This window comes from Bubalus bubalis, chromosome 2 (genome assembly GCF_019923935.1).
Source record: "Bubalus bubalis isolate 160015118507 breed Murrah chromosome 2, NDDB_SH_1, whole genome shotgun sequence".
In the NCBI taxonomy this organism is placed as follows: Eukaryota; Metazoa; Chordata; class Mammalia; order Artiodactyla; family Bovidae; genus Bubalus; species Bubalus bubalis.
This window is the reverse complement of record NC_059158.1, coordinates 145387363-145415272: the sequence shown is the minus strand read 5'-3', so window position 1 is coordinate 145415272 and position 27910 is coordinate 145387363. Positions and strand designations below refer to the sequence as shown.

The 27910-nt window shown below is 38.2% G+C and overlaps 1 protein-coding gene across 6 annotated transcripts in view; it reads right to left on the bottom strand.

Moving 5' to 3' along the window:
- Nucleotides 1-27910, bottom strand: part of PARD3B (par-3 family cell polarity regulator beta) — a 1152086-nt gene that overhangs the window by 677723 nt on the left and 446453 nt on the right. For all 6 annotated transcript variants that reach the window (XM_025261969.3, XM_044924795.2, XM_044924800.2 and 3 more), the window contains one exon: nt 16790-16961. In XM_025261969.3, coding sequence (XP_025117754.1) covers nt 16790-16961 — 172 coding nt within the window. The remainder of the gene's footprint in view (nt 1-16789; nt 16962-27910) is intronic.

Here is a 27910-nt window from a genome sequence, read left to right as displayed (position 1 = left end):
ACTCTTCTGTAAAAAAGATGTGTAACTTCCCACCTCTACCACCTTTAGTTATTCAATTATCTGTTTCTACCACAATAGGCTTTTGTAAATTTATGTTTTGGATTATAAGCCAATATTATTTTGATGTCAGATTTGCAATGTGGTCTTAATTAATGTACTTTTCTATGAAGATTAATGAAGTTGAACATCCTTTTTGTATATTCACTGGTTTCATTTTATGAAGTGCCTATTAGAGTTCTTTTCCATTTTTCAATTGAGTTGTCTGTCCTTCTATCATTTTGGCGAGTTCTTCATATACTCTGGGCATGGCCCTTTGTTAAGTTGAACACCCTTTTTGTATATTCACTGGCTATTCATTTTATGAAGTGCTTATTAGAGTTCTTTTCCATTTTTCTATTGAGTTGTCTGTTCTACCATTTTGGCGAGTTCTTCATATACTCTGGGCATGGCCCTTTTGTTAGATATTATGTATTACAAGTGTCTTCTCAGAGTCTGCAGCTTTTCTTTTTCACTCTTGTAATGGTATTTTTTCACTAATAGAAGTTCTTTCAGTCAGTCAGTTCAGTCACTCATTCGTGTCCGACTCTTTGCGACCCCATGAACTGCAGCACGCCAGGCCTCCCTGTCCATCACCAACTCCCAGAGTTTACTCAAACTCATGTCCATTGAGTCGGTGATGACATCTAACTATCTCATCCTCTGTTGTCCCCTTCTCCTCCTGCCTTCAATCTTTCCCAACACCAGGGTCTTTTCAAATGAGTCAGCTCTTCACATTAGGTGGCCAAAATACTGGCATTTCAGCTTCAACATTAGTCCTTCCAATGAATACCCAGGACTGATTTCCTTTAGGATGGACTGGTTGGATCTCCTTGCAGTCCAAGGGACTCTCAAGAGTCTTCTCCATCACCACAGTTCAAAAGCATCAGTTCTGCACTCAGCTTTCTTTATAGTCCAACTGTTACATCCATACATGACTACTGGAAAAACCATAGCCTTGACTAGACAGACCTTTGTTGGCAAAGTAATATCTCTGCTTTTTAATATGCTGCCTAGGTTGGTCATAACTTTCCTTCCAAGGAGCAAGTGTCTTTTAATTTCATGGCTGCAATCACCGTCTGCAGTGATTTTGGAGCCAAAAAAATAAAGTCAGACACTGTTTCCCCATCTAATTGCCATGAAGTGATGGGACCAGATGCCATGATCTTAGTTTTCTGAATGTTGAGCTTTAAGCCAACTTTTTCACTCTTCTCTTTCACTTTCATCAAGAATTTCTTTAACATAATCCAATTCATCAAAATTATTGTTTTATTTTTTTAATTTTATTTTTAAACTTTACATAATTGTATTAGTTTTGCCAAATATCAAAATGAATCCGTGCATTTATGTCCTATTTCACAAATAAGCCTAATACCAAATCTATGCACATAGTCCCATTTCCCCTATGCTGTCTTCCATAGTTCATGGCTTTTTCCCCCTGTTCCTTAATATTTAAGTCTACAACCTGTCTAGCATTGAATTTTTATAAAGTGTGAGGTTGGGATTAATGTTTTCTATATAGCTGATGATTTGGCACCATCCCTTCCCCACTGCAAAACAGTGTCAAATCACATGTAAAGCAAATGGCTCTATCTGTGAGGGTCTGTTGCTGGAAATTTTATTCTATGTCATTCATCTGTGTTTGTGCCAAACCACACTGAGTCAATTACTATAACTTTATAAATCTTGATTTCTGGTAATCTTGATATCCTCTCATTTTTTTATTCTTCTCCAAGGATGTCTTGTCAGTTCTATCCTAGTGCCATCTTTTTAGTTGTTGTTCCCTTAAATATCTGGTCAGTGGTGGTTGTCCATTCATATTTCTCAATACAACTGATTAAGAACAAGCAGCTTCCCTTGTCTTGACAATACGTTGGCCTTTCCTGAACAAAGTTCTCTTCTGAATTATGCATGTGACATGATAAAGTATGTTTGCTGACAGGTATAACTGTAACAAACCTGCATAAGAAGCAGGCAGGCAGGTTTCCCACCTCTACCCCAGGTATTTTCTCAAAGCCAAAAGAAGGAAGGCCTTCCTCTAGGGTAGCCTGAAGTGCAAGTCATCTGTTCATCTGATTCTTTTCATTTTCCATTTCCCCCTTTCCATTTCTAGTGTGGTTTTTTTTTTTTTGTTTTGTTTTTGTTTTTTTTTTAATTAAGCTCTGCTCCCCACCTTTATTTTTACCTCAGCTGTCATTTGTATGAAAGTTTGGAAAGGAAGAGATGAAAAAACTGTTAATATATTCAATCCACTTTTTTTGTAAACTGAAAGCTGATGTGCATTACTAATTGAGTTCCAAAGGTAGTGGAATTATAGTCAGCACAACAGAAATCTTACAAAGAGGGAGACACTGCATTTCAGTGTGTTGTAGACAGAAATATCACCATGCTATGTCTCAGTTAAAAAGAAAATGATGAGAATTATGGCACTGAATTGTGAACACCTTGATGAAAAACTGTAGATTTTAATGATTTCTATATTCCAGTAGCTAAGTTACATGCCAAATATATAATCAACTTTTCCTTAATTTTCTAGCATTATTCATGCACCACAGCATCTTATAAAAAGTTAGCTTTTTATAAGTTAAAAAGTTAGCTTAGTTCAGTTCAGGCGCTAAGTCGTGTCTGACTCTGAGACACCATGGACTGCAGCATGCCAGGCTTTCCTGTCCATCACCAACTCCCCAGAGCTTGCTGAAACTCATGTCCATTGAGTCGGTGATGCCATCCAACCATCTCATCCTTTGTCTTCTTCTCTTTTGTTCTTCTTCAGCAAAAAGTCAGCTCAGATATACACAGATTAAGTATTTGTGTTGGGTGATTTTCATGATGCTGTCTGGAGCCACTTCCTGGTCTCCTTAGCCCTGTTCTGGACCCAGGAGGTTGACTTCTACTCAGCAACTCAGTGCATCACATAGACCAGTTGCCCTTTGGCTACCTGTAGGGTTTGGGCATGAGGAAGGACCAGCAGAAAAGGGTAGGAAGAGGGGGATCTGAGGCTGTTTATTCCCCTCTCTGCCAGCTCCACCCTTGAAAGTGGTGGCAGGACAAGCTTAGGGCCTAGGTTCTGATCCTGTAATACCTCTTTCACACATCAGTGGCTCTTACCAGATTGGTAAATTATCTCTTTTTTCAGGCCTGGGGTGATAAGAGCTCTCAGTTTTTTTCAGAATTTGAGTGCCTCCCTTTCATAAATAATCCCATTATTAAATTCTCTCAATTACACCTTTGAGCATTTAATCTGTTTCCTGATGGCACCCCAACACACCCAGTACTCTAGGCCAGCTGGATGAGGGTAACAGCATCAAAAATGTATTCTTATTCCCTTGTGTGAAAGTATCGTCAAACATGAAGAGCATGCGCTTATCAATTCTAAAAGAAAATCCTTATGAACAATATGCTGCATCAGCATGAGAATATGAAAGTAAGTACTTGAGTTCAGTAAGGATAAAAAAGAATCAAAGCAATTACCCTATTACAAATCTCTAAAAATAAGCACAAAGGTATTATTTGAAAACTTTGAAGCAATTACATTATTCTGATTAACATCCATGGGTATTGTTTTGGCTGCAACAGACCATTTAACCATTTATCTTGTAAGCCTGAAGAGAGGAAAATCTCATTTAATTTTATGGCTTAGAGAAAGGCATAAGATGACCAGAATCTATATTTATATAAAAAAAAGAGAATACAGAGTTATGGGTTGAAAGTGAAAAATGAGAAAAAGGGAGAACAAAGGGCCAGATCAGAATATCAATTACATAAGGCCAAGGAGATTTTGCTCTAAATGATCAATAATAAATATAATGATAAAAACATTAATAGTGACTAGTATTTACCTCTTATATGACAGGCACTATTTTAAGTGTTTTATTTTTACATACATATGAGTGCTTTTGATGCTCACAACAACTCCATTTGGCACTGCTAATATTATCCATTTTATAGATGAGAAGACTGAGGCATGGTGATATTAAACACTTGCCTATGATCACCCAGCTTGCAAGGGCAGAGGTATATCTGACTTATGTAGTCTTGCTCCATGACTTCTACTCTTAATTTCTACACTATATGTTATAAAGTCCTTCCCCAGTGGCTCAGTGGTAAAGAATCTGCCTGCAATGCAGAAGCCACAGGAGATGCAGGTTCAATCCCTGCGCTGGGACGATCCCCTGGAGGAGGGCATGGCAACCCACTCCATTTTAGAGAAGGAAATGGCAACCTACTCCAGTATTCTTGGCTGGGAAATCTCCTGGACAGAGGAGCCTGGCGGACTACAGTCTACGGGATCACAAAAGAGTCAGACAGGACTGAGTGACTAAACAACAACATATAGTCTATATCCTTTTCCATTTTCCATTCCTTGTTTTTTTTTTTTTTTTCCCCCTGGAAATAATGCATTGCCTACTTGCTTAATTAAGATATTGAATCAAATTTATTAGGTTACATTTTTAATACTGAGAAAACAACTATTTTTCAGAAGATATGAATTATAGACAAGAATTTTGCTTAACCTCACATAACCTTTAACATTATAAAGACAGATTATTATACAAAACTTATGACAGCTACCAAACAAATGCTAAAATACTATTTAAAACCGACCATTAAGAAAGCAGTCAAGGAAGGTCTTTTAAAGAAAATTTTTGAGTCGGTTTTAAAAGAGGCCTGAAAAGGAAAAAAACAAACAAACACCACCACCAAACTCATTCTATAAACTTCTTTAATGAAATCTTCCAACATGGTCAAATTCTTTCTTCTCAGTAGAATCCACAATGTAGAAGGATTCACGTATAGGACAACTGTGTCTAGACAATTTGAGCACTCACCTGGAGGGTGGTATTCTGAATCAGGAAATAAACAGACCAAAAACAGAACTTCCCTAAACTTTCTGCATCATGTACATAAATTAGGCTGAAGAATAGCCTATAGATTGGGAGTAGAAAAGATTACTGTTGGGGTCTAATCAGTAATTTATGTGGTCATCAGTGAAAAAGAAAGAGTAGATCTATGAACTCTACTTCCTGGCTCCAGCATATCTAATTCTTCTGACTGTGAATTAGCTCAACTTGCCAGGGAAGAAATTTGGTCTCCAACATCACTATCTAGAATTAAATTAGTACATTTGACTAGAGCGTCTTTGGTGAGAAGGATAGATGAATGGGTAGATAAATAAATATTTATCCATTGACCTATTAATGAGACCTCAGAGACCTCACTTGAGCAGCTCAGGACATGTTTGGTGGTAGTGGAAAGACTGGGAGCCGAAATATTTCTGGTCATCTAATAGAAGATAAAGCTAGCACTGCCCCAAATAGAGAGTCAATAAAAACAGTCACAACATAGACTACAAACTTGAAGTCATATTATCTCCATGAAACTATCAACCAAAGACTCAAACAAAAGACAATTAACCAAGCTATAACGAGATATCCCACACGACTAATGGCACACACAGAAGCTTTTGTGCACATCTAAATTTACTCATACCGTATGTATTTTCTTAACTGTATGGTTTTATAATTGCATGCCCTGTGTTACTATAACTGTTGTAAATTATAAAAGTGGAAACCTAACCAAGCTGGAATCAAGACTGCTGGGAGAAATATCAATAACCTCAGATATGCAGATGACACCACCCTTATGGTGGAAAGAGAAGAACTAAAGAGCCTCTTGATGAAAGTGAAAGAGGAGACTGAAAAAGTTGGCTTAAAGGTCAACATTCAGAAAACTAAGATTATGGCATCTGGTCCCATCACTTCATGGCAAATAGATGGGGAAACAATGGAAGCAGTGACAGACTTTATTTTCTTGGGCTCCAAAATCACTGCAGATGGTAACTGCAGCCATGAAATTAAAAGACGCTTGCTCCTTGGAAGAAAAGCTATGACCAACCTAGACAGCATATTAAAAAATGGAGACATTACTTTGCCAAGGTCTGTCTAGTCAAAGCTATGGTTTTTCCAGTAGTCATGTATGGATGTGACAGCTGAGTGCAGAAGAATTGATGCTTTTGAACTGTGGTGTTGGATAAGACTCTTGAGATTCCCTTGGACAGCAAGGAGATTCAACCAGTCCATCCTAAGGGAAATCAGCCAGGAATATTCATCAGAAGGACTGATGCTGAAGCTGAAACTCCAATACTCTGGCCACCTAAGATAAAGAACAGGCTCATTGGAAAAGACCCTGATGCTGGGAAAGATTGAAGGCAGGAGGAGAAGCATATGATGAAGGATGAGATGGTTGGATGGCATCAGCGACTCAATGGACATGAGTGTGAACAAGCTCCAGGGAGCTGGTGATCGACAGGGAAGCCTGGCATGCTGCAGTCCATGGGGTTGCAGAGTCAGACACGACTGAGCTACTGAACTGAACTGAACCAAGTAAAGAGACTCACTTAGTAAAATATCTTAAGTCAACTTAAGTCAGTCTCTCTTAAGTCAAGATTGTAAGCTACTTGAGAATGAGTTCATGACTTGTTCTATATTATTCTGGTAGCCTAGCCTAATAATACGTTTCATCTTTTAGGCCAGGAATAAATAATTCTTGATTAACTGAAGTCAGTGACAGGCACACTACCATCTTCTGAAGCACTGGCATCAGCCAGACTGATTTCTATTGCTATCCTCTTAAGAACGGTCATCTAAAAAGAGCAGACATCAGTTGTGCAAATGCTGAACTCTCTGCCATAAGGGCAGTTAACTGTAATACCAAACTAAAGTCACAAGGTCAAAGGACATTATTCCTGAACTGTGACTAAAATAAGAACTTTGCCTCATGCTTTCAGATCTCTGGGGCAGAAAGTCTATTTGTTTTAAAAACATAAGGAGAGTTTAATTGATCATCACAATTATGCAGAACCAGATGACACAAAGCCATTCAGCTTGCTGTTATCCACGCCATTTTTCAGAACAAATAGCGCAAAAGAATATGGAAACACCATTTTTATCAACAGTATCAAGAAATACGACATTGAAGTAATGGCTTCTTTAATCAATATTATCCTAAAACATGAAATACAAGTGTTATGGTTTTACATAGGTTGTGGTAAGGCAAAAATCTACTCTCACTTATTTTCCTTAATCATGGCATATTCTGTACACATGTATTAAGTAATCATAGTCAAGTCTTCCATATAAACAAAAAGAAAATAAGCAAGATGTACCACATAATTTCCTGTACTTTAATTTTGCACACAGAAAAAAAAAAAAATACAAAGCCCCAAATTTCTTCCATCTGTAAAGGAGTTTGAGGAATTTAATGAAGAGTCTTATATTTCTACAGAAAAGCAATCAGAACTTTTCTGATACTTTTAAAAGGTCACCTGTATTTTCTGATAGCTATCAAGGTTTTCTCATTAAGCTTACGAACAAACAAAATGAGTACCATTTTGTGTGTACCATATGATGGATGCATGGTTTCAAAGATAAATTGACAGGGTGTGGTGGTGATATCTGGGATGTTGTCTTATTTTATCTAGTAAACATTAAAAAAAGGGTAAACACAAGAGAGAGAGCTTTTCTTAAGGCAATTGCTAAGCAAAGGCTGTCACCTTTCCTTATCACCTTGGGATGTGAGAATGAACAGATCAAGCTGTTTCAGTATTTCCTACTTTCATCGGGCCAAATCAAGATCTTAGTAAAATTTCAGAATGGGTATAGAGCAAGGAAATAAGCAAATGTGTGTATATTGGGTTGTAATTCATCATATGGCTTTATCAGATAAAGCAAATGAGAAAATCCTGAGCCAGTCATGAAAGCGTGTCCAACTCTGAGTGACTTGTCCTTAAGATGGATCTTCTGTAAATAATTAAATTAGTGGGTTCCCCTCCCCACCCCCCGCCCCATCCATCTGGGCAGAAAGAGGGGGAAAAAAGTGCATGTGAGTGGGTGTGCACACACACACACACACACAGAAAGAAAAAGTCCCAAAGTCTAAACCATGTATTAAAATTGTTGGTGCAAAAAAAGCTTTACCATATTTTAAATGGTTAGCAAGATTCTTGAATTTCTAATTGCAAAAGAAAATCAGCAGGGTTATTATAAATAATTTGCTTAAGTGTGATTAGAAATGTATGAGAAATGTAATCTATTTTATGGCCACAAAGATTTCTATTTATAAAAATCTGAGTTACATTGTTCAGAAATTTTTAATACAGATGAATAATTAGAAAGCATTCTGTGACAGACATGTGAAACCCAACTAGGCTCTAAAATGCAGCAGTTATATTGAGAGAATGAGGGTCATTCTTCTTGGCCCTGTTGACTGTCCCAAAGCACCTGAATAGCAGAGAGTTGAGAAGTGGTTTCAAGAAAGGTAGATGGGAGTTGTAGCAAGGGTTGGGGAAGGGAGGGAAAAAAAAAGACTATGGATCTGTGTGTTGGGAAGCAGGAGGAGGAGAAGATTTTGTTTTTTTTATTATAAGGCCAAACCAAAAATTACTTTATCAGTGGTCCAGGGAACTACAAGGGGAATATGACAGCATGGCTGAAAATATTTTCACTAGTCAGGGACTAGGCCTCTGCAAACAGAGTTTCAATGGGCTTACTATTAAAAGCAATCTGCAAAACAGGCTTGAAAACCCAGGGGTCTAATATCAAGCGAGCAGTAGGAAGGTGACCTTTCATTCCGTTTGTTTACGAGAGGATCTGCAGTCTGTCTCAGTGTGGGCCCAGCATCAGCAAGAGGCCAAAGGGGAGATGGTGAACTCAATGGAGTTTTTTTGTTTGTTTGTTTTTTGAGGTCATATAATCAACTTAGAAAACACAGCCAGAAAAGAACAAGAAGGAAAGCTTGGTTTATATGTACTGTCTTACATTTTTGGGATAAATGCCTAAATGCAAATTCCCTTTTATATTTTTTTATTAGAGTACAGCCAACTTACTACCAATTTAGGTACCGAATTTAGCCATTAGACATAGCACACAAAATTAAAGAAAGGAGACAGAAGGAGAACTGAGCAGGTGAAAAAAATAAGAATAAAATTAAAAGATGAATTGGATAGAAAATAGAGAAAAATAAAAGTAGTTCTATTAGGATAATGATTTTTAAAATTTTCCCTCACTTAACATTTAATAATTCAATAAAAAATTACTCACTTAAACTTTCATAAGAATATAGAATATCTTTAAGCAAAACTCATATGCTATTTTTGCAAAATGCTATGAACTGATTGCTCATCTATGAAGTATGTTCACATAGACCATTCATCTGCTGTTACTCAAAATGCAATGCCAGGCATATTGAAAACTTCATATTTCAACTATCATTCACATTTGTACTTCATTAACACAACAGAAATTATTCCTGTGTAGTAATTACCTTTTAATATTTGATAGCAGCTGCTTGTCTTTTAGATACTTATTTAATTCTTTCATTTAACCAAATACCTCAGGCCGTTTGCAGAGTATTAAAATTTAAAAAAAAATTCAGTGTTTAAGCTGCCTTTCTCAGTACCACCTCCTTCTCCAGCAACTTTTCACCTACTCTGAAAACAAACTATAATAAAACCCAAAACAACAGCAAAAGAATAACGGTGCCAGAAATGGTTAGAACACTGTGACCTCCTTAGTCCTGATTTAGTTACCGTAATAGCAGAAAAGCATGCACACACTTTCTAGACTACATGGCTATGACTGATTGATGATAGCCTGGCAAGGTTACCATAGCTAATTACAACATCATTCATCTAAGCCTACATGAGAAAAAATACCCAGCTCCCAGGGAAGACAAAAGAAGAGAAAAGAAAGCTATTCTATAGCTGTTAACTTTTGAATAATCAGCCCCAACTGGAAACAAACAGGATGAAACTCAATGACCAAATGATGACTTATGGATTCATCCAAGCAAATAACCTCAGTTCCCTGGTCATTTCAACTTGGGGTTTCATCACCCACAGCAGAGAGCTTCCAGTAACAAGGAACCCGCACAGACTTGGGTGCTTTGTAGTCAGAACTCAAAGGCTCGGGCAGAAGCATGGCCCAGCCCTGAGCTTTCATTCCGCTATGTGTGTGGTGTGACTGTGTTTGTCTAGGATCAGATGCCAATACTTAAACTCACATTATGGACACAGCAGCTACTTACACACTGCAGTCTAATTAAAGGAATAAACTTCCTCCTTCTTTATTTTTTTCCTGAAGATCAGTGCCATAAAAGGATTTGGTTTCTTTAAAAAAATCATACAAACGATCCCATATGTTTCCCTTATGCAGTAAATTAGTCAAAATCGGATAGAAAATGGCCACAATTTCCAACCTAATCTATGGCTATACTATATTATCTGGGAACTACTGAAAGCAAAGGGAGAACTCAATGTTTTGAAAATAATTATATCATAACAAACATACAATCATAATTTTCATTTCGGTTTTGAAGCACAAACACACATGGAAACAATAAAGCATCTGAGGCACCTTTCAGCTTTCAAGTCTGAAAGCAAGAATCACTTTCAAATAGAAAGTATCTCATCTTCAAAGTTTAACGTACAAGAGGTGAATAAAGCGAATACTCATTGCAACTCCAAATTTTAATCAGGTTGCCTTACATCTGGGTAATGTAGATCACAAGAGTGGCAACAACAAAGTTTAAAGTACTTTTTATCCCGATACACTGTTTAAATTGCATTACTAAAATAATTACAACTACAGAGAGATTTTCCCATGGAAGCTTACTGCAAATTTCAATCAAGAATACTAAGAAATGTACCAAAAGTTCGAAAATAATGAGCCACCAGGGAAGCCCAATTAACTGCGGCCATAGGATAGAAATTGACAGGGGCATGGAGTCAGATTCAAATTCAGCTTGGAATTAATGAAACTCTTTTGGGATGGTCATAGCTCATTAGAGAAAGAAAGGCCTATTTTATAGATGAGAAAACTACGGCCCAGGGAGCTCTAGTAGAGACACATAAAGAAGTAACCCATGTGGCCTCAGCTCAGAATATTCATGTCTATAGAATATCAAATGTGCCCTGGTTTATTCTTGGTTTGGAAAAACGTGATAAATGACTTGTCTGGACACAAAGATCAAATACTGTAGTCTGGGACTGACTCCATAACACTGGTTTTCAAGGGACAAAAATTGGGTCAACCTTGGACTACAGCCTCATGAGGTCTTTTGGGGAACAGCAGAAGGTCAGTTACCACTGATCATAAAGTCAGCATAAGGATTAGTAGCTGAAAGGCTAAAACTCTTACCCTTCCAAACATCAAGTTAAGTGTCCTCAATAATTTGTCTTATTTGCAGATGGTTCTACATGAAAATACATGAAATGTCAAAAAGTACAAAAGTATCCACAATATGGGGAAATATTAGCCACATGTCCCAAATATTAGCATATTTGTTTTAGTGCAACTTCCCCCCTCAAATATATACACACACACACACACACACACACACATGCAAGCACATGTGTGAGAACACACAAAGAGTGAAGAAATAGGAGAAAATTCATTTCTGACACAGAAGGTTTTCCAAGTAATTTCCTTCATCTTAATTTTCTAGTCTTTATTTCCTTATTAGCCTTTTTATTTACAGCTATTCAGTGTCTATTTAGTAATTTATACTCTGTCTCAATTCAAAAAGGACATAAGGTGTTATTGTATTTCATTTAGTATGAAAATAATCAGATAATTGAAACCTACAAAATTAATCTAAAAAAATGTCATAGAGCTGAAAGCCGAGAAATGTATTATGGGTTCCAATTTTACTCTTTTAACCAACTGGTTATTTGACATCAGAGCATACACCAATCTCTCTAAGCTTTCACTTGGTCATTTGTAAAATAATGCTAATTGTATAGAAAAGTGCTATTATGAAATTCCATAGAATTGTCTATTAGAAGACCAGCTTTTCACAAAAGTTGCTTTAAAAGGTGCTAACAATTCTTTTGAGTGAAGGTAGGTTTCTTTGTAGGAGAAGGCAATGGCACCCCACTCCAGTATTCTTGCCTAGAAAATCCCATGGATGGAGGAGCTTGGTAAGCTGCAGTCCATGGGGTCGCTAAGAGTTGGACACAACTGAGCTACTTCACTTTCACTTTTCACTTTCATGCATTGGAGAAGGAAATGGCAACCCACTCCAGTGCTCTTGCCTGGAGAATCCCAGGGACGGGGGAGGCTGCTGGGCTGCCGTCTATGGGGTTGCACAGAGTTGGACACGACTGAAGCAACTTAGCAGCAGCAGCAGGTTTCTTTGCTGTAAGACTTCTAAGTGGTATTAGAATTCTCTATTGCCTACCCAACAGCCCTATGCATCCCTTTCTGCCCTGTTAGCATAACCAATTATATGTGTTCAAAGAGTGAATGTGAATAAATTAGAATAGCATCCAGAACTTAAGTGCCCAATAAATGTTATTAACTAGAATCAAATGTCTGCTGAAATTCCAAAATGTGTTAAGTACCATAGGGTTCTGCATATAAGACCTGGAAAATTCCTAAACTAGATGATTCGAAAGTCTAGAAGACCCTGTGGATATGATTCTTTGCTATTCTATCTGGTGTTTGTTTGACAGGTTAGCAATCTCTAGTCTACACAGTAAAATGCACTGGTCAACTTCAGAAACATTAAAGTCTTGAAGTGTTAGAAAGATTTGCTGGATAGGGCTGAGTCAGAACTTAGTCATTTAGCATTACATTAGAAAATCCATTAGAAAACAAATGGTAGGAAATAATTTAGATGAATGAAGTTGGAATTATGTGGTTGCCCACTTCATTTAACATTTGTCTTACAAACTAATAATTTTAATATGTACCCCATTAGCTTACATAGGGTGCAAGACTATGAATTCCTTTCGGTCAGTAGAAAGTTTATTCATCTTTGTATCCCTTGTTGAAGAATTAACAAATAGATTTATGGCAAACTTACCATACTGTCTTGAAGATTTGGATGAGGTTTCACAAACAAGGTCATATTTGAAATTGAGTTTAAAAGTGCATACAATTTCACCAAGTTAAAAAGAAGCATAAGAGTGAGAGCCAGGGAAGGAAATTCTAACTACAAAACAGAAGTTTGAAAGAAAGTAGCAAGCCGTGTGTGGAGTTTCCCAAGTGACTCAATGGTAAAGAATCCACCTGCCAAAGTAGGAAACACAGGGGACACAGATTTGATCCCTGGGTTGGGAAGAACCCTGGAGGAGGAAATGGCAACCCACTCCAGTATTCTTGCTTAGGAAGTCCCATGGACAGAGGAGCCTGGTGGGCTACAGTCCACGGGGTTGCAAAAGAGTCAGACATGACAGTGATTAAAAACAAGAAGTGGCTTCTGGAAGCTGTAGGTCAAAGTGACTGTGGAAGAGTGGCCAGTAATAAAAGTGGGCAGAAAATGAGGGGCTGGATCTGTATGAGTCCCTGAAAACGAACTTTCTGCATGTTCTGTGTATAAGTTATTTCATCTTGGGAGATAAAGAAAAAAAAGGTAGGGCCAACCACGGTCTGCATGTATGTGAGGAAGGTTGTGAATCTTTAGTAGGACAATGTTGATGATGAACTTGTACTGGAAAAAGAGATATAAAAATTACACTGAATGTTGAGTACATTTTTATTTCAATATCAGTAAAACCTACATTACTGGTGATTAACAATCACCAATAAGAGAAGACTGTATTGATTCCCAAAATCGGTTAAACTGTGTCCCTTTAAGTAAGAATAAGCATGTGAACCAATCATGGTTAAATTCCCCATTGTCAAGAATGGATCTCAAGAGTGAGAAAACTAGGGAGAATCAGCCCCACGTCTGTTGTACCAGCCTGGGCCAAGGAGTCCCGTGAGAAGTAGAACCAGTTCCAGTAGCCTCTGAGAGGTGAGTAGGAAGCAGAGAGGATGGGCTGGGGTTTGGCATTTTATCTGCCTTCTGTGATGATGAATACTTAGAATGCACTTGCTACTCCTCCTCCAACTACAGCCCTCCCTCCCTGCCCAATTTGTCTTCTAAACAAGGTCTCAGGGTGGACCTGGCAGTACAACCAGGCCACCTCTCAGAAGAGCTACTCATGGACCCTGTATCTGCTCCCAAGCAGAGCCCCCATCTCTCTGTGCCCAAGCCATAACCACACCCTGCCCTGAGGACAGTGAAGGGAAACAGAATGGGCAGATACCAAAGCTGGTGGCTTTGCTTCTGTCTTTTATTTCTCTATCTGGGAAACACAATGATCTTTTTTTTTCTTTGCTTTTAAAATTCTAGAAATGTAAAGTGCAGAGTCTGAGAGAACCATGAGAGTAGACAAGGGATGATTTCTTCGTCATTCATCCCTGCCCAGATTTCTCCATCTAATTCCAAGGGACCATCTGTATCAGCTCGCTAACGAGTTTGGACACGGTCCTTCTCACAGTGGGGAAGCTGCTAGAAGTTGTTTAAGCAGAGGAGTTATCTAATCAGATTTGTGACTTAGGAAGGCTACTCTGGAGAGGCAGGGATTGGGGAAAGCAGGTGTGGTACAGAAAGAGGTCAGTTTGAGGCCTCTGCAAGTATCATGAGCCTATTGCAGATCAATGTGAAAGCTCTGGCCTGCTTCAGTGCTCCTGGTCATGAAGGCTAAAGACAGTGTGGATGATAAGAAGAAAAAGGAGAAACAGCAGCGATCTCCACCGTTTCAGACTGAATGGCTGGAAGGCAACACTGACCACCCAATAGTGAAGGCTGGCCAATTTCACCATTTCATCTATGACACTCAGTGAAACGGGATTTGACGCCAAGGGGTAAAGCATTTTCAGGATTTGGCGTATATTCACAAAATGACTCTAGGGAAGATTATAGCAATATATTCTTTTACAAATAGCATATGAAAGACAGCACAGCACAGTTATTCCTGACCTGGAACCAGCAAGGGTTCAAATGCTAAGTTTGCCACCTAACAGCTATGTGACTTGGAGGAGTTGCGTAACTGCTCAATGCCTGTTTCCTCATCTCTTAAATAAGGGAGATAATAGAACCCAACTGAGTATCGTGAGGCTTGAATAAGTTGTCAGGAGTACAAGGTTTAGAATACTTGGTGCACTGCCTTGAGGTCTGTGCCTAGAATATAATTACCACTGAATATATATTATTCTCTGTGTCTGATCTGAAATGAGTATTGAAGAAGCAGAAGGTCCACTTTCAAAGATATGGAATTTCAACTTGCTTTTCTTTCTACATTGAACATTGAATTGCTCAGATGGTTCAATAAAAGAAGCTAAAAAAGCTAAAGAAAAATAACCTTTTTTTTTTTTTTTAACCTGAGAAAGCTCATAAGAGAAAGGTGAAAAAACAAATTCTCAGGCACAGGCAGTACTCTGAGGCTGAGACTTTTGAAGACCCCAGAGCTTGCTTATAAATAGTATATTAAAACAAGCAAGAGCAATTTTCTCCTTTCGTCTTCCCTTATTGCCTAATTTTCCTCCCATACTATTTGCATAATGGATAAAAAGGCATCCATTATGCAAATGAATGATAGGGCTGTGAGGTTGCTGTTGCCACAAACCTCGCTCCAGATGAAAAGAAGCTGCCACTAAGCCCTTCAATGTCTGCGGTCCAGCAGAAACTGCTCTGCTAGGTTGATTTCCAAAAGATAGAGGGAAATTATGAAGATGACAGGTCATTCATTTCCACTTGGTTTATTTTAAAAGGGGTACTATAGATGCTTTCCAGAAAATCAGTACAAAATATATAGATACTCGGTATCCTAGCATGTAAAATAAACTTTACAATTTATTTTGTTTCAAATGGCAAAAATTATACTATGCACAATCTTTACAATTTTAAGCATATGTTTGCAAAAAAACAACCTCTGTTCTAGCTTGAAAATTAACCTATAACCGGTGCTTAGAGTGTTCTCAAAATGTATGCGTACATTCAATACGAATAAAAAGTGGTTTTAAGTAACATAATACTAGTGGATTTTCAAAACTTTATGCTTTAAACTGACCTAAAATTATCTTTAAGAGATATTACCAAAATTGACATTATTTATCTTGGAGTCAGAAATTCACTAAAATTTTAGAAGAATGTTTATTTTCTCTTTCTTCCAACACCTTCAAAACAAATGTAACAAATGAGCATTCTGAACAGAATCACTTGCCTGGAATAAATCAGTAGGACAGAAATAAAAAACTAACTTCAAAATGTTTCTCCCCAAATCTTGAGATACACAGTTGGTGGAGAAGAAAGTGGCTAAAACAGAAAGTGATCTTTTATTCTAGCCTGGAATCCTTGATAACGCTTAGTTTTTTTCCAAGTGACTTTTTTTCAGGGACTTTTAAAAAGATTTAAATGGTCCTCACATGCTACGGGCTTCCCTGATGGCTCAGACGGTAAAGAATCTGCCTGAAATGCACGAGACCTCGGTTTGATCACTGGGTTGGAAGGAACCCCTGGAGGAGGGCATGGCAACCCACTCCAGTATTCATGCCTAGAGAATCCCTTGGACAGAGGAGCCTTGGGGGCTACAGTCCATGGGGTCCCAAAAAGTCGGACGCGACTGAGCAACTGAGGACACGCAGCGCACACATGCTACAGATGAAGCTTCGCATTTAGTCTAACTCCTGCCCTGTCAGGTCAAGGATATGCGATTCAGGTTCACCTGCAATTCAAGAAGGAAGCGCATCCATTGTCTGAGCATCAGCAGCTGCAAAGATCTGTGTGAAAAATAATTTAGAGAAAGACAGTCCAGGTTTAAAGGCAAACATTAACAGGGTCAGTCATAAAGTGGAAGCAACTCACAGACAGCAAGATGATGTATTTCAACCAGATGAAAAGCAGATGACTTAAAAAACACACCTACCTAATTTCAGAGCAGAAGGGGTTACTTCAATTTCCCCACCGACTGGTTTAAATGCAGCCAGTTGGGCAGCCACTTCCGTCTCAAAAGCATCTGGGCTCTGCCGGCCTGCTGGGTTTCCACTGGGGCTCTCAATCTTGTGGAGTGGTTCTTGTTCGTCAAACACAGCAATCAACTACAAACAAATCCAGTAACACTAATTACTTTGTAGGACATGCATATCACATGGACACTATCTAGCTGGTTGTGATCTTTATTTGCTTTTTTTTTTTTTTTTTTAATAAAAGACCTCTTAAAACTGAAAACTTTAATGTTACTGTATCACAACTCTTAATTCAATATTCTGTCTGAAGGGGTCACGGTCAGGAAATAATTAACAGTTTGCTTGTATATTCCTGGAATAGAGATCCACTTTTGGCTAACCTTCTGGAAGGAATGAAATGGCCCACTCCTCCCCTCACTTTCCTTTCTGATGTGCCTAACAGGACATCAGCATCTCTTTCTTTTAAGAGTATTGTCAAACAAATGAAAGCTGAACATGCAGAATGTGAACAACAGACTTACATGGTAGGAGAGAACATTCCAGTGTCAAAGAGCTAAAGACATGATAAAACTGCTAATTGTCCTTTTAGACACAACCATAATAAGCAGAGTCATACATACACGTGTATATTTATATGCAATCTGTGCTTATCTTGTACACGTAGTTTTCCCATTTGTATTCATGCCTGTAATTTTGGTCTTTTCCTTCATGACTAACTCCGTGTTGACTGGCTTAAGTCCAATGAAACTAAAAGTCAGGACTTTATTTATTCCAATCTTCATCTCAAATTTATTTCATAGAAGAACTAGGTGTCTCATCATTATTATAAAACATTTAACTGTTTTATAATATTAATATTAATTATTAAAAATATAAAAATATAATATTAATATTAAAAATAATATTAATTATTTATAAATTAATATAAAGATTTAATTAACAAATCAAGTCATTTGTTTTAAAATATGGACAACATTCAATAACCAAGTAATTGTGCAAACATTGCCGTATAAATGGCAAAGACAGCCCCAAATGAATCTACATTTTTGGCCAGCAAACAGCATCATGACAGAAACTTCCAATGTCTCTCATTGGAAAAGTGGAAAAGTCCAACGCTGATGTGGAAAAGTCCAAATGTGAGTGCAGTAGGTGGCGCAGGGAAGTTACTGTCAATCCAATAAAATGCAGTCTACAAAATGCAAATCTAGAAAACTGCTAGTAAATCTTTAGATATTTTCATTCATTAAATAAAACAAACCTACTTATCATTCAAACATTTTTCAGGTAAGGCATTCAAAGCCCCATTCATAAGGGAAACTTGTTGGCAATAGTATTAATAACACCAGTGCAGGGTTAACCAATCAAAACATCATAAATTCAAGTTCAGTCTTTCAAAAGAAATGAATACAATTAGGGATATGCAAATTGGCTATTCAAAAATAATTTTCATAATTGACTACTCATTTCCAGTATGGAGACTTCTTTAATTGGAAAACCCAACAATCCTCTCACCACAGGAAAAAAATGCTACTCCCAAGGCATTATTTTTAATTCTTGAAATTGAGGACATACATTTTCTATTTTTAATTGGTAGCACTGATGAACCGATTTGAGATAAGACTTAAATGGATTAATAATGAAAGATTATTCTAGTATAAAAATAATCAGGAGAATTATATCTTTCTAATCATCTGTCCAAAATGAAGAGTTTAACACTTTAAATCCTGAAAAGAAAAATAAAACCAACTTTTAAACTGTGATAGAAGTGCTATTTTCATCACTATTTTGGTGACATGATTTCAATTTTTGCATGCTGGTGAATTCTATCACATACTTGTAATATTCATTTTAATATATTAATCAACAAGGCAAAGTGGCTTATTTTACTAGTACTACAAACAGTTTTGCGTAAGTTTTTCTTCTTGCTACATCCTTAAGTCTTAGCTTATCCTATGCACCTGAAATGATGGGGAACAGAGACACAGAATACCAATCAGGAGTGTAATCCAAAAGCTTAAAATTGATAACTCATAAATAAATCATTACCTATGTGTCTTACATAACCATCTCTCCTTAAGCTTCTTCACTGTTTTCCGTATTATTATTATATCTACATTAGGTCACAGCATACATAGTAACAATTCTATACCTGTTTGCCTAGTGGGACTACAGGGTAGATAATTTGTTTCCCAGAGTGACAAACAGTAATTTGTACTAGGGGCCATTCCACCTATTCAGACCACTGTAAGCATTTTCTGAAACAAAAGCTGTAAAAAGAGAGGCTGCATTGTGAAATATCTGCAGTTTGTCCAGGCTGATGCTATGCCCTGAAGAATGTGTATTCTACTCTTCAGAGATACGGGCAATACATGGCTTTCTCAAAGATGACGACAGTGAGACCCGGAGGCTCCCCAACTCTCATCAACTCTCTGATTAATTAATTGCTTAGTCTGTCTCCCAATCCCATGATTGACAGGAGTTATCTCTGCAGAACCTCCTCTGGATGTCTGTATGAATGGATGAAATAAAGTCTCTCCTCCTGGAAAGAAGAGAATCAGTTCCTGAATCTGTGGCATCCAGACAAAGCCACCGGCACCGCAGTGCTGGGTGATAAGAGACCCTCCATCCAGTCTTCATCTCAACAGCTACAATATACCCCGTCTTCGACTTGCTTCCACATTGATCATCAATTTAAACTCTATGTTGTAGGTCTTTGTTAGCTGGATTGTGGATTCATCAGAACACCTACATTACTGGTGACCCAGTTCCTGGTAACAGTGTTACAGAGATATATTAATTAACATAAACCACTGTTCTAGTCCCTCAGCAGAAGGCAGACTGACCTTCAGATTGTCCAGTTCACGAAAAAGGCCTTCCTCCACCACTGAACCCATTCAAAATGACTTTTCCCACCGAGATGACCTGAACATTAAAAGGTGATTTATATTTTTATTAAAAACAATTCTGTAAAGATTCCATTTAGACTGAATTTCTGTGGCATGTGGAAGATTTTTTCACCAACACTATAGAGACTGCAGTAATCTAAACTTCATGCAAAATGCAAATCGGCAATATTTAATTTGGAGGCCTTCCTCTTCTGCTGCTCTATCCATCTTCTGGCGCCCCGTCTGCTCTCCTTCTGTGAGGCCAGTATTCTCATGTCATCCAGTACAGCACTGACATTTCCCTAAGACCCCATGGTCCAGAATGATATGTTCAAACAGACTTGACTTCCAATCAAAACTCCCGTCCCTGCAGCTCTCTCTCAGCATTTAGGCATCTAATCCCCAGATACACACAAGAAGGTCAGTCTACAAATATGCTATTAACTTTCCCATCGAAAAAACCAAACAGCCTTTTCAGGACTCACCCCTACAGATACCACCCTATTTCTCACTTTCCATCTAAAGCAAAATTTGAAAGTTGTCCACAGAGCAGTCTCCGATCTCCACCCTCCCATTCTTTTCCTGAGGCCACTACAGCCAAGCTCTCACCCCTCTCTTCCACTGAAACCACTCTTATCAAGATCAAAAACAATCTCTACAGTGCTAAATTCAAAGCCATGTCTCTGGTTTGATTTTAGGATACAGTCGATCATTGCTTCCTTTTTAAATGACTTTCTTCACTTGTCTTCCAGGACACCACTTCTCAGGTTTATCGTCAATAGCCTGGCCTTTCCATTCAGTTTCCTTTTCCTCATCTCTAAAAATGTTAAAAAGGCTACCCCTAAATTTGCATGGTGATTACATTTGTCTCATGGCAAAGATATAAGAGTATGCTGGTAAATCTCAAACTTAAATCTCCAACTGAGAGCTTCTCTGAACTCCAGCCTCATGTGGTCAATTGCCTAACCTAACATGAAGACTGAGTAATCCTTAATCCCTCTTTCTTTCTTATCCCCCTTTCTCATTATTTCTCATACACCTCACACACATCCAATTTGTCAATAAATGTTAAAATATACCCAGAGCTTGACTACTTCTCACCACCTTCGCTGTCACCTCTTTGGACCCAGATATCACAGCCTCTCCTATGGGTTACTGCAAGGGCTTCCTGACCTAGCTACTTATTTACACACATGCTCCCTTTCCATCCACTTTCAACATGGCAGCCAGCATGACTGTGCTCAAACATAAGGTGGATTGCATCTCTCCTCTGATCAGAACCTTTCCACCTCACTTGGAATGAAGCCCAAGTCCTCCCAATGCTCTGTATGGTAATGGGCTCCCAGTGAAGGTTCTGACCTCTTATCTCTCCCTTGTTCTCAGGATTCTATCCTGCTCTGCCCTCTTCTTTATCCCTCTCTGTGTCTTTATGTTTGCTCTTCTTTCTCCCTGATACGGTCTTCCACCAGATACCTGCATGGCTTTTTCCTCCATCCTTCACATCTTTATTGAAATGTCAGGCTTTCACCGGCCACACTATCTAAATTGAAATCCACTCCCACACGTCACATGCTCCATTTTTCTTCATAGCATTTGTCACCCCTCAATGCTATGTCTTTTTGTATTTGTCTTATTTATTGCCCATCTGCCTGTAAAACTCCCTAGGAAAACTTTGCTAGATTGTAAGCTCAAAGAAGACAATGCTTTTTGTCAGTTTCGCTGTTTGCTGTACTCCATTGCCTAGAAAAGTGAGTTAAGCATACTAGGCATCCAACATATATTTGTTAAAATGAGTGAAATGAAGCAAAATATATATATATATGATACCTAATATAGCAATGAAAGGTAGCTAGATTTTTCATATGCTTTTAGAACACTAAAATTATTTATTAATGAAAGAGTATAAATGACAAATATAAGCCCATATGACACTCAATGCATTCTCACATTATTAATGTCTCCGTTTTGTTACTATGGGGAAGACATTCCTTATTTTCTAGTCAACACCAGGGGAAATTGCTTCTGTTCTAGAAATGGAGATTGTGTGTCTTCTCTTTCCTTTTCATGCTCATTTTTCAAAGGGAAAATTTGCTGATTTGGTTTCTGAAGGAGTGGAAGTTTGAAAGGTGGATGTGGATGGAGAGATGGGCAGGGTTAGCAGTGTGGCCTCAGACTTGCCCTTGTCTGATTTTTTCTAATAGGCAACTTTGATTTGTCTGGTGTGAAGCTTCTCATTGTGTCCCAAGAAGTAGCTTAAAAACAAATGTGAATAAATCTCCAGGGGAGTGGAAGAACAGCTTGAACTGCCATTAAGCTCAAAACTGAAGCACTCAGCTTTTATTTTACAAATTCATGTAAATATTTACCAGCTTTCCATGTTTGACTTAACAGGAAAAGATTTTCTCTTTAATTGCCAGTAATACTAAGGCAAGGACTTCCCCTCATGGCTTGGCAGTAGAGAATCCACCTGCAATGAAGGAGCCACAGGTTCGATTCCTGGGTTGAGAAGATCTCCTGGAGGAGGGCATGGCAACCCACTCCAGTATTCTTGCCTGGGGAATCCCATGGACAGTAGAGAATGGTGGGCTACAGTCCATGGGGTCCCAAAGTGTTGGACACAACGGAAGCAAATTAGCACACATGTACACAATAAGGCAATGATCTCGTGTTTTGCACCTGTTTTTGAGAGGTCAAACTGGAGTGTATTTCTCAGGCAAATACCTACCTTCGAAAATGAACTGACGAAAACACATGAAAATAGACCCATTAACGTGGTATGCACATTTTTAAAAAAAAAATAACTACATCTCAACTGCTAATGATGATGTGTTCCTAATTCAAAGACTAGGTTTAGTTTGGTAACCGCAAGTATCCCTTGACTACTCCTTCCCCAGTGGGTATCAGGAAGGAACATCTGAAACTAGAATTTGCCTAGAAAATATATCATGTATAAGCTTTATTTTAAAAACATAGTTCAATCTTTTTTCATGTTTAACTTGTAAAGGTCAAAGTATTATAAAAATCAACAACAACAACTACCTCAAAGATCAAAAGGAAATAAAAGAGCTGTGGGTAATTTACAATATCCATGACCTGGAATAACAGACATGATCAAAAGAGCCACGTGCTCTGCACAATCTCACATCATCGACATCTCTTCAAGGACTCAGACCTATTTTTATACTCAAACAAGGTACACCTGTGCGTGTGCGTGCATAGGTATGTTTTGGGAGTGAGTGGGGTGGTGGGGGGAGGTAGAATATGAATGCCCTCGATGACATCCCTAACATGCCTAAATGCTTAGCACAGAGCCTGGTACACAATGGAAGGTTAAACGTTGATTCCTTTTCCTCTCATAGCGAGCGTTCCCTGACTCCCAGACTGAGTCCCACTTGACTTGTTTATTCCTATTCTGCTTTTACTTTGTTGCTTCTCTTTAATCTCTTCATCACAGGATTGACAGAGGAACAGAGAAAGTATCAAGATCAAACACATCAAATAGGTAATTTTTGTTTTTCTTTTTTCCTTGCTCTTCATCACACAAGAACACACCACCTTTAGACATGCAGTGCAGTTCCTCCCCCTAGCAGTACATGGTTTGCACTGTCTGTTCTATTTTTTCCATAACTCAAAGCAATATACCAATGCCTTTAGTTTTTACCCTGACAAGTAAATATTTTAATAATAAATGTCACCAAGTGCATTTATAACAGAGTCCCTCAATATTCATGATGTGGTTTGCTCTGTCGTCAGCCTATAGCATTCTGTCACTTTTATGGTCTGAGTTTTTATAATCTGATGATATTATAGTCTACACAAAGAATAAAAAAGTGATCTAAATTCTCACAGAACATAATAAGCTATATTTACAAAAGTATTTTTTCAGATTAGTAATTACATTGAGAAATATGTGACTATTTTATAACATGTCAAATGAACTAACATACTACTAAGGAAGGCTTATTTGCCATATTGAGTTCTTTGGGTTCAACTGTTGAATTTAACAACGTACTACTTTTTTAACTGTTTCATACATATTCCATGTTACCAACAACTGTCAAGTGGAGTTAAAAGACAAAGAACAAAGGCAGCATCCTACAAAATAAAATTGGAATCATTTGTCTCAAATCTTAATAAACACAATTAAATCTAAGTAAGACTGTGAAATTACAACAATTTCACAAGTAGAGGAAAACACATTATCACCTTTGGGAAGAGAGTGAAACTGCAGAACTCATTTAAATGTATGCATCTGCTTGTAACTAAATAACAACTGGCTATTGAGCTAATTTTATGCCAGTTAAAAGTTTGAAAATGGATCTTTTTCCTTCATAGGATTTTTGACAGCCAGCTAAATGCATTTAATCTGGATTTTAAAAATTAACAGGCTCACATTAGCATCTTCATCAGATGCTACTATGAGGTCTAGCAACCTCAGAGGAAGTATGTAACACCTCTGATTCTCAGAAACTTCAAACGACATTCAGTAAATGAGATAAAACCAATTTTCATTTCCTGTCCAAACTGAAAATCAATAATAGAGAACTTTATAAACTTTACAGCATTAAGTTTCATTCTAAAGAAAATAACAAAAATGTGCCTAAATAAAGTCACCCATATACCAGCCAAAATTACATTGCTTACTCTAATTATGTAGTAAGTTACTAAAAACTCAGGTATACATTAAACACATTTTATACTGAATCATATTTTTCTTATAACTACCTTGAATCAAAATTTCCAAGATGATGTTACTACTGACAAGTTTAAGAGAATCTTGCACTTGTTTTGCTGCATTCTGTACTTTCCTTAGTAATAACAGCTCACCATTCATGAAACACCATTCAGTACTCATATCTAATACACACAAGGGAAGCCTGCAAAGCCCCTTCCCCTGGCAGTGGTCAGGCAAAGGGTCTCAGTGGAGGTCAGCTGGCAGTCACCACGCCCTAACCGTAGACAACCTGGAAGCAGCTATAGCAAAAGCAAACAGCCACAAAAACCAGAAGAAAGTCTCAATCACCATCAGGATGTCAGACTGATGTCAGTCAGAAATATAAAAATATTCAATATACCTGCCTTGTCAGTAATATTTCCACTGCCTCTGAATTATACATATTAAAAATAACAGACAAAGAAAGTGGAAAATACTTGGGTTAAATTTGTTGGGTGATGCCAATCCACTGGATGGCTTTGCTCGCCATTTACCCAGCCAATCACTAGATGGTTCACTAATGTTATCCAATCCCAAGAACTCTGACAGTCTTGGGAGAGTACACATTAGAAATGAAGATACAACCTGGGTTGTTTTAAAACGTGCACACATAAACACATAAATGACTTTCTCTTCAAGCTATTTTCATCTAAATCATACACATTTAATCTGCATTTTTGAAAGATTATTCTATCTGAAACGAATTACCTCTGGCACCAGAAAAAATAAAATAATAGCATATGGAAAATATTTTGTCATTTATAAAGCATATACATATTTACAATGTTGTAACACTGACACTATTATTTCATTTTTGTAGCCAAACCAAAGCTGTAACTGTCTCAGAAATATAGTTTGGCAGTCTCTTACTCAAGATCCAGTGCTATCACGGCCGTCAGAGATACATATGTCAACAGATCCCTGAAGGCAGCCACTTGCTGAAATGTAAGGGTGCTATTCTTCTGCAGGGCTTATCCCATTACAACGAAATGCCATGCTCCCTCTGGCCAGGTACTCGCATATCCATTGCCAGGGCCCCAATCCACTTCTGATTTCCAGTCCAGTCCCTGACATTTACCCACAACACTTCTGCCAGAGAAGTCTTCCATCACACAGATCTGGAATGGTCTACCTCAGCTCTTTTTTTTTTTTTTTTTTCCATTATATATTCTCATGGCTTTCAAAATGAATTTCAAGCCTTCCATATGAGACCTTCCACCAGGTCCTGTGATGTTTCCATAATATTGTATCCTTGTCTCGTCATCACCAATCACATGATACAAAGATCCTTGACTTACCTGCCTCTATCTAAAAGCAAACTGCAAGCTACTTGAAACTATGGGTCCTATCATTTAAAATATATTTAACAAATACTTTATAGCCCTCAGTATGCAGGTGGGCTTCCTTGATGGGTCAGCAGGCAATGAATCCACCTGCAGTACAGGAGACAGAGGAGACACTGGTTCAATCCCTAGGTCAGGAAGATTCCCTGGAGAAGGGAGGTGGCAGCCCACTCCAGTATTCTTGACTGGTTTCCCTGCTGGCTCAGATGGTAAAGAATCTGCCTGCACCCGGATTCAATCCCTGGGTCGCAAAAATCCCCTGGAGAAGGGAATGGCTACCTACTCCAATATTCAAGACTGAAGCATTCCATGGACGGAGGAACCTGGCAGGCCACAGTCCATGGGGTCACAAGGAGTCTGACATGACTGAATGACTAACACACCACCATGCACTAGGCACTGTTAGAAGAGCTTATATGGTTTAAGAGGCCTAAGAAATCCTATGAGAAAAGCACCATTTTTCCCATTCTACATATCAGAGAATGAAAGTACAGTTGACTTGATATGCCATGCTCCTACTAGGGTACATGGCGGAGAGAAAGAGGTCAGGTAAATGAGTGATTTGAATTCCTTGCTATATTTGAGAGGAAAAACAAAACTTCTCTTATATGGATGTCAACACTTTCGTGTGGGTACCACCTCCCTGTGTCCTAATTTTCCATCCACATGGAAATAAAGGTAAGCTCCATTAACATGCATGCTCCTATATACAGGGTAAAACAATTTCTGCCCATCCTTGAGGTTGAATCAAACACTTGATCGTACAATTTATCCATCTAAAATCCACTTAGTTCATTATAATCACAATCCTGTTTCCAGGTGGACTACATTTATCTATTTGATATTCCTTAAAAGAAACTGTAAAACAGATTGCACATTAACATACCTGGACATGGAACAACAGACTGGTTCCAAATAGGACAAGGAGTACATCAAGGCTATATATTGTCACCCTGCTTATTTAACTTATATGCAGAGTACATAATGAGAAACGCTGGGCTGGAAGAAGCACAAGCTGGAATCAAGATTGCCGGGAGAAATATCAATAACCTCAGATATGCAGATGACACCACCCTTATGGCAGAAAGTGAAGAGGAACTAAGAAGCCTGTTGATGAAAGTGAAAGAGGAGAGTGAAAAAGTTGGCTTAAAGCTCAACATTCAGAAAACTAAGATCATAGCATCTTGTCCCATCACTTCATGACAGATAGATGGGAAAACAGTAAAAACAGTGTCAGACTTTATTTTTAGGGGCTCCAAAATCACTGGAGATGATGACTGCAGCCATGAAATTAAAATACACTTACTCCTTGGAAGGAAAGTTATGACCAACCTAGATAGCATATTGAAAAGCAGAGATATTACTTTGCCAACAAAGGTCTGTCTAGTCAAGGCTATGGTTTTTCCAGTGGTCATGTATGGATGTGATAGTTGGACTGTGAAGAAAGCTGAGCACCGAAGAATTGATGCTTTTGAACTGTGGTGCTGGAGAAGACTCTTGAGAGTCCCTTGGACTGCAAAGAAATCCAGCCGGTCCATTCTAAAAGAGATCAGTCCTGGGTGTTCATTGGAAGGACTGATGCTGAAGCTGAAACTCCAATACTTTGGCCACCTCATGCAAAGGGTTGACTCATTGGAAAAGACCCTGATGCTGGGAGGGATTAGGGGCAGGAGGAGAAGGGGGCGACAGAGGATGAGATGGCTGGATCGCATCACCGACTCAATGGACATGAGTTTGAGTGGCTCCGGGAGTTGTTGATGGACAGGGAGGCCTGGCGTGCTGTAATTCATGGGGTCGCAAAGAGTCGGACACGACTGAGCCACTGAACTGAACTGAACTGACTGATACTTAGTTTTGAAACAAACATAACTGTACAGTGTTCTCCATTACATTCGACTGTTAGAAGAACCCTGCTCATCTGTGCTAATGACTGCAATCCAGGGTGTATTGCTTAATTTTGTGGATTAATGAGTAAGCAATCAAATGTGATTTTAAGTCATGATTATAACAAACATATTATTCATTTATTTTGACAAGTATTTTAATTCATGTGACTTGGCTACAAATAGGCAGTCTATTTCATTAAAAAGAAAAGAAAAGAAACTTTTGTGTTCTTAGATAATAAACCTTGGTGGAGAA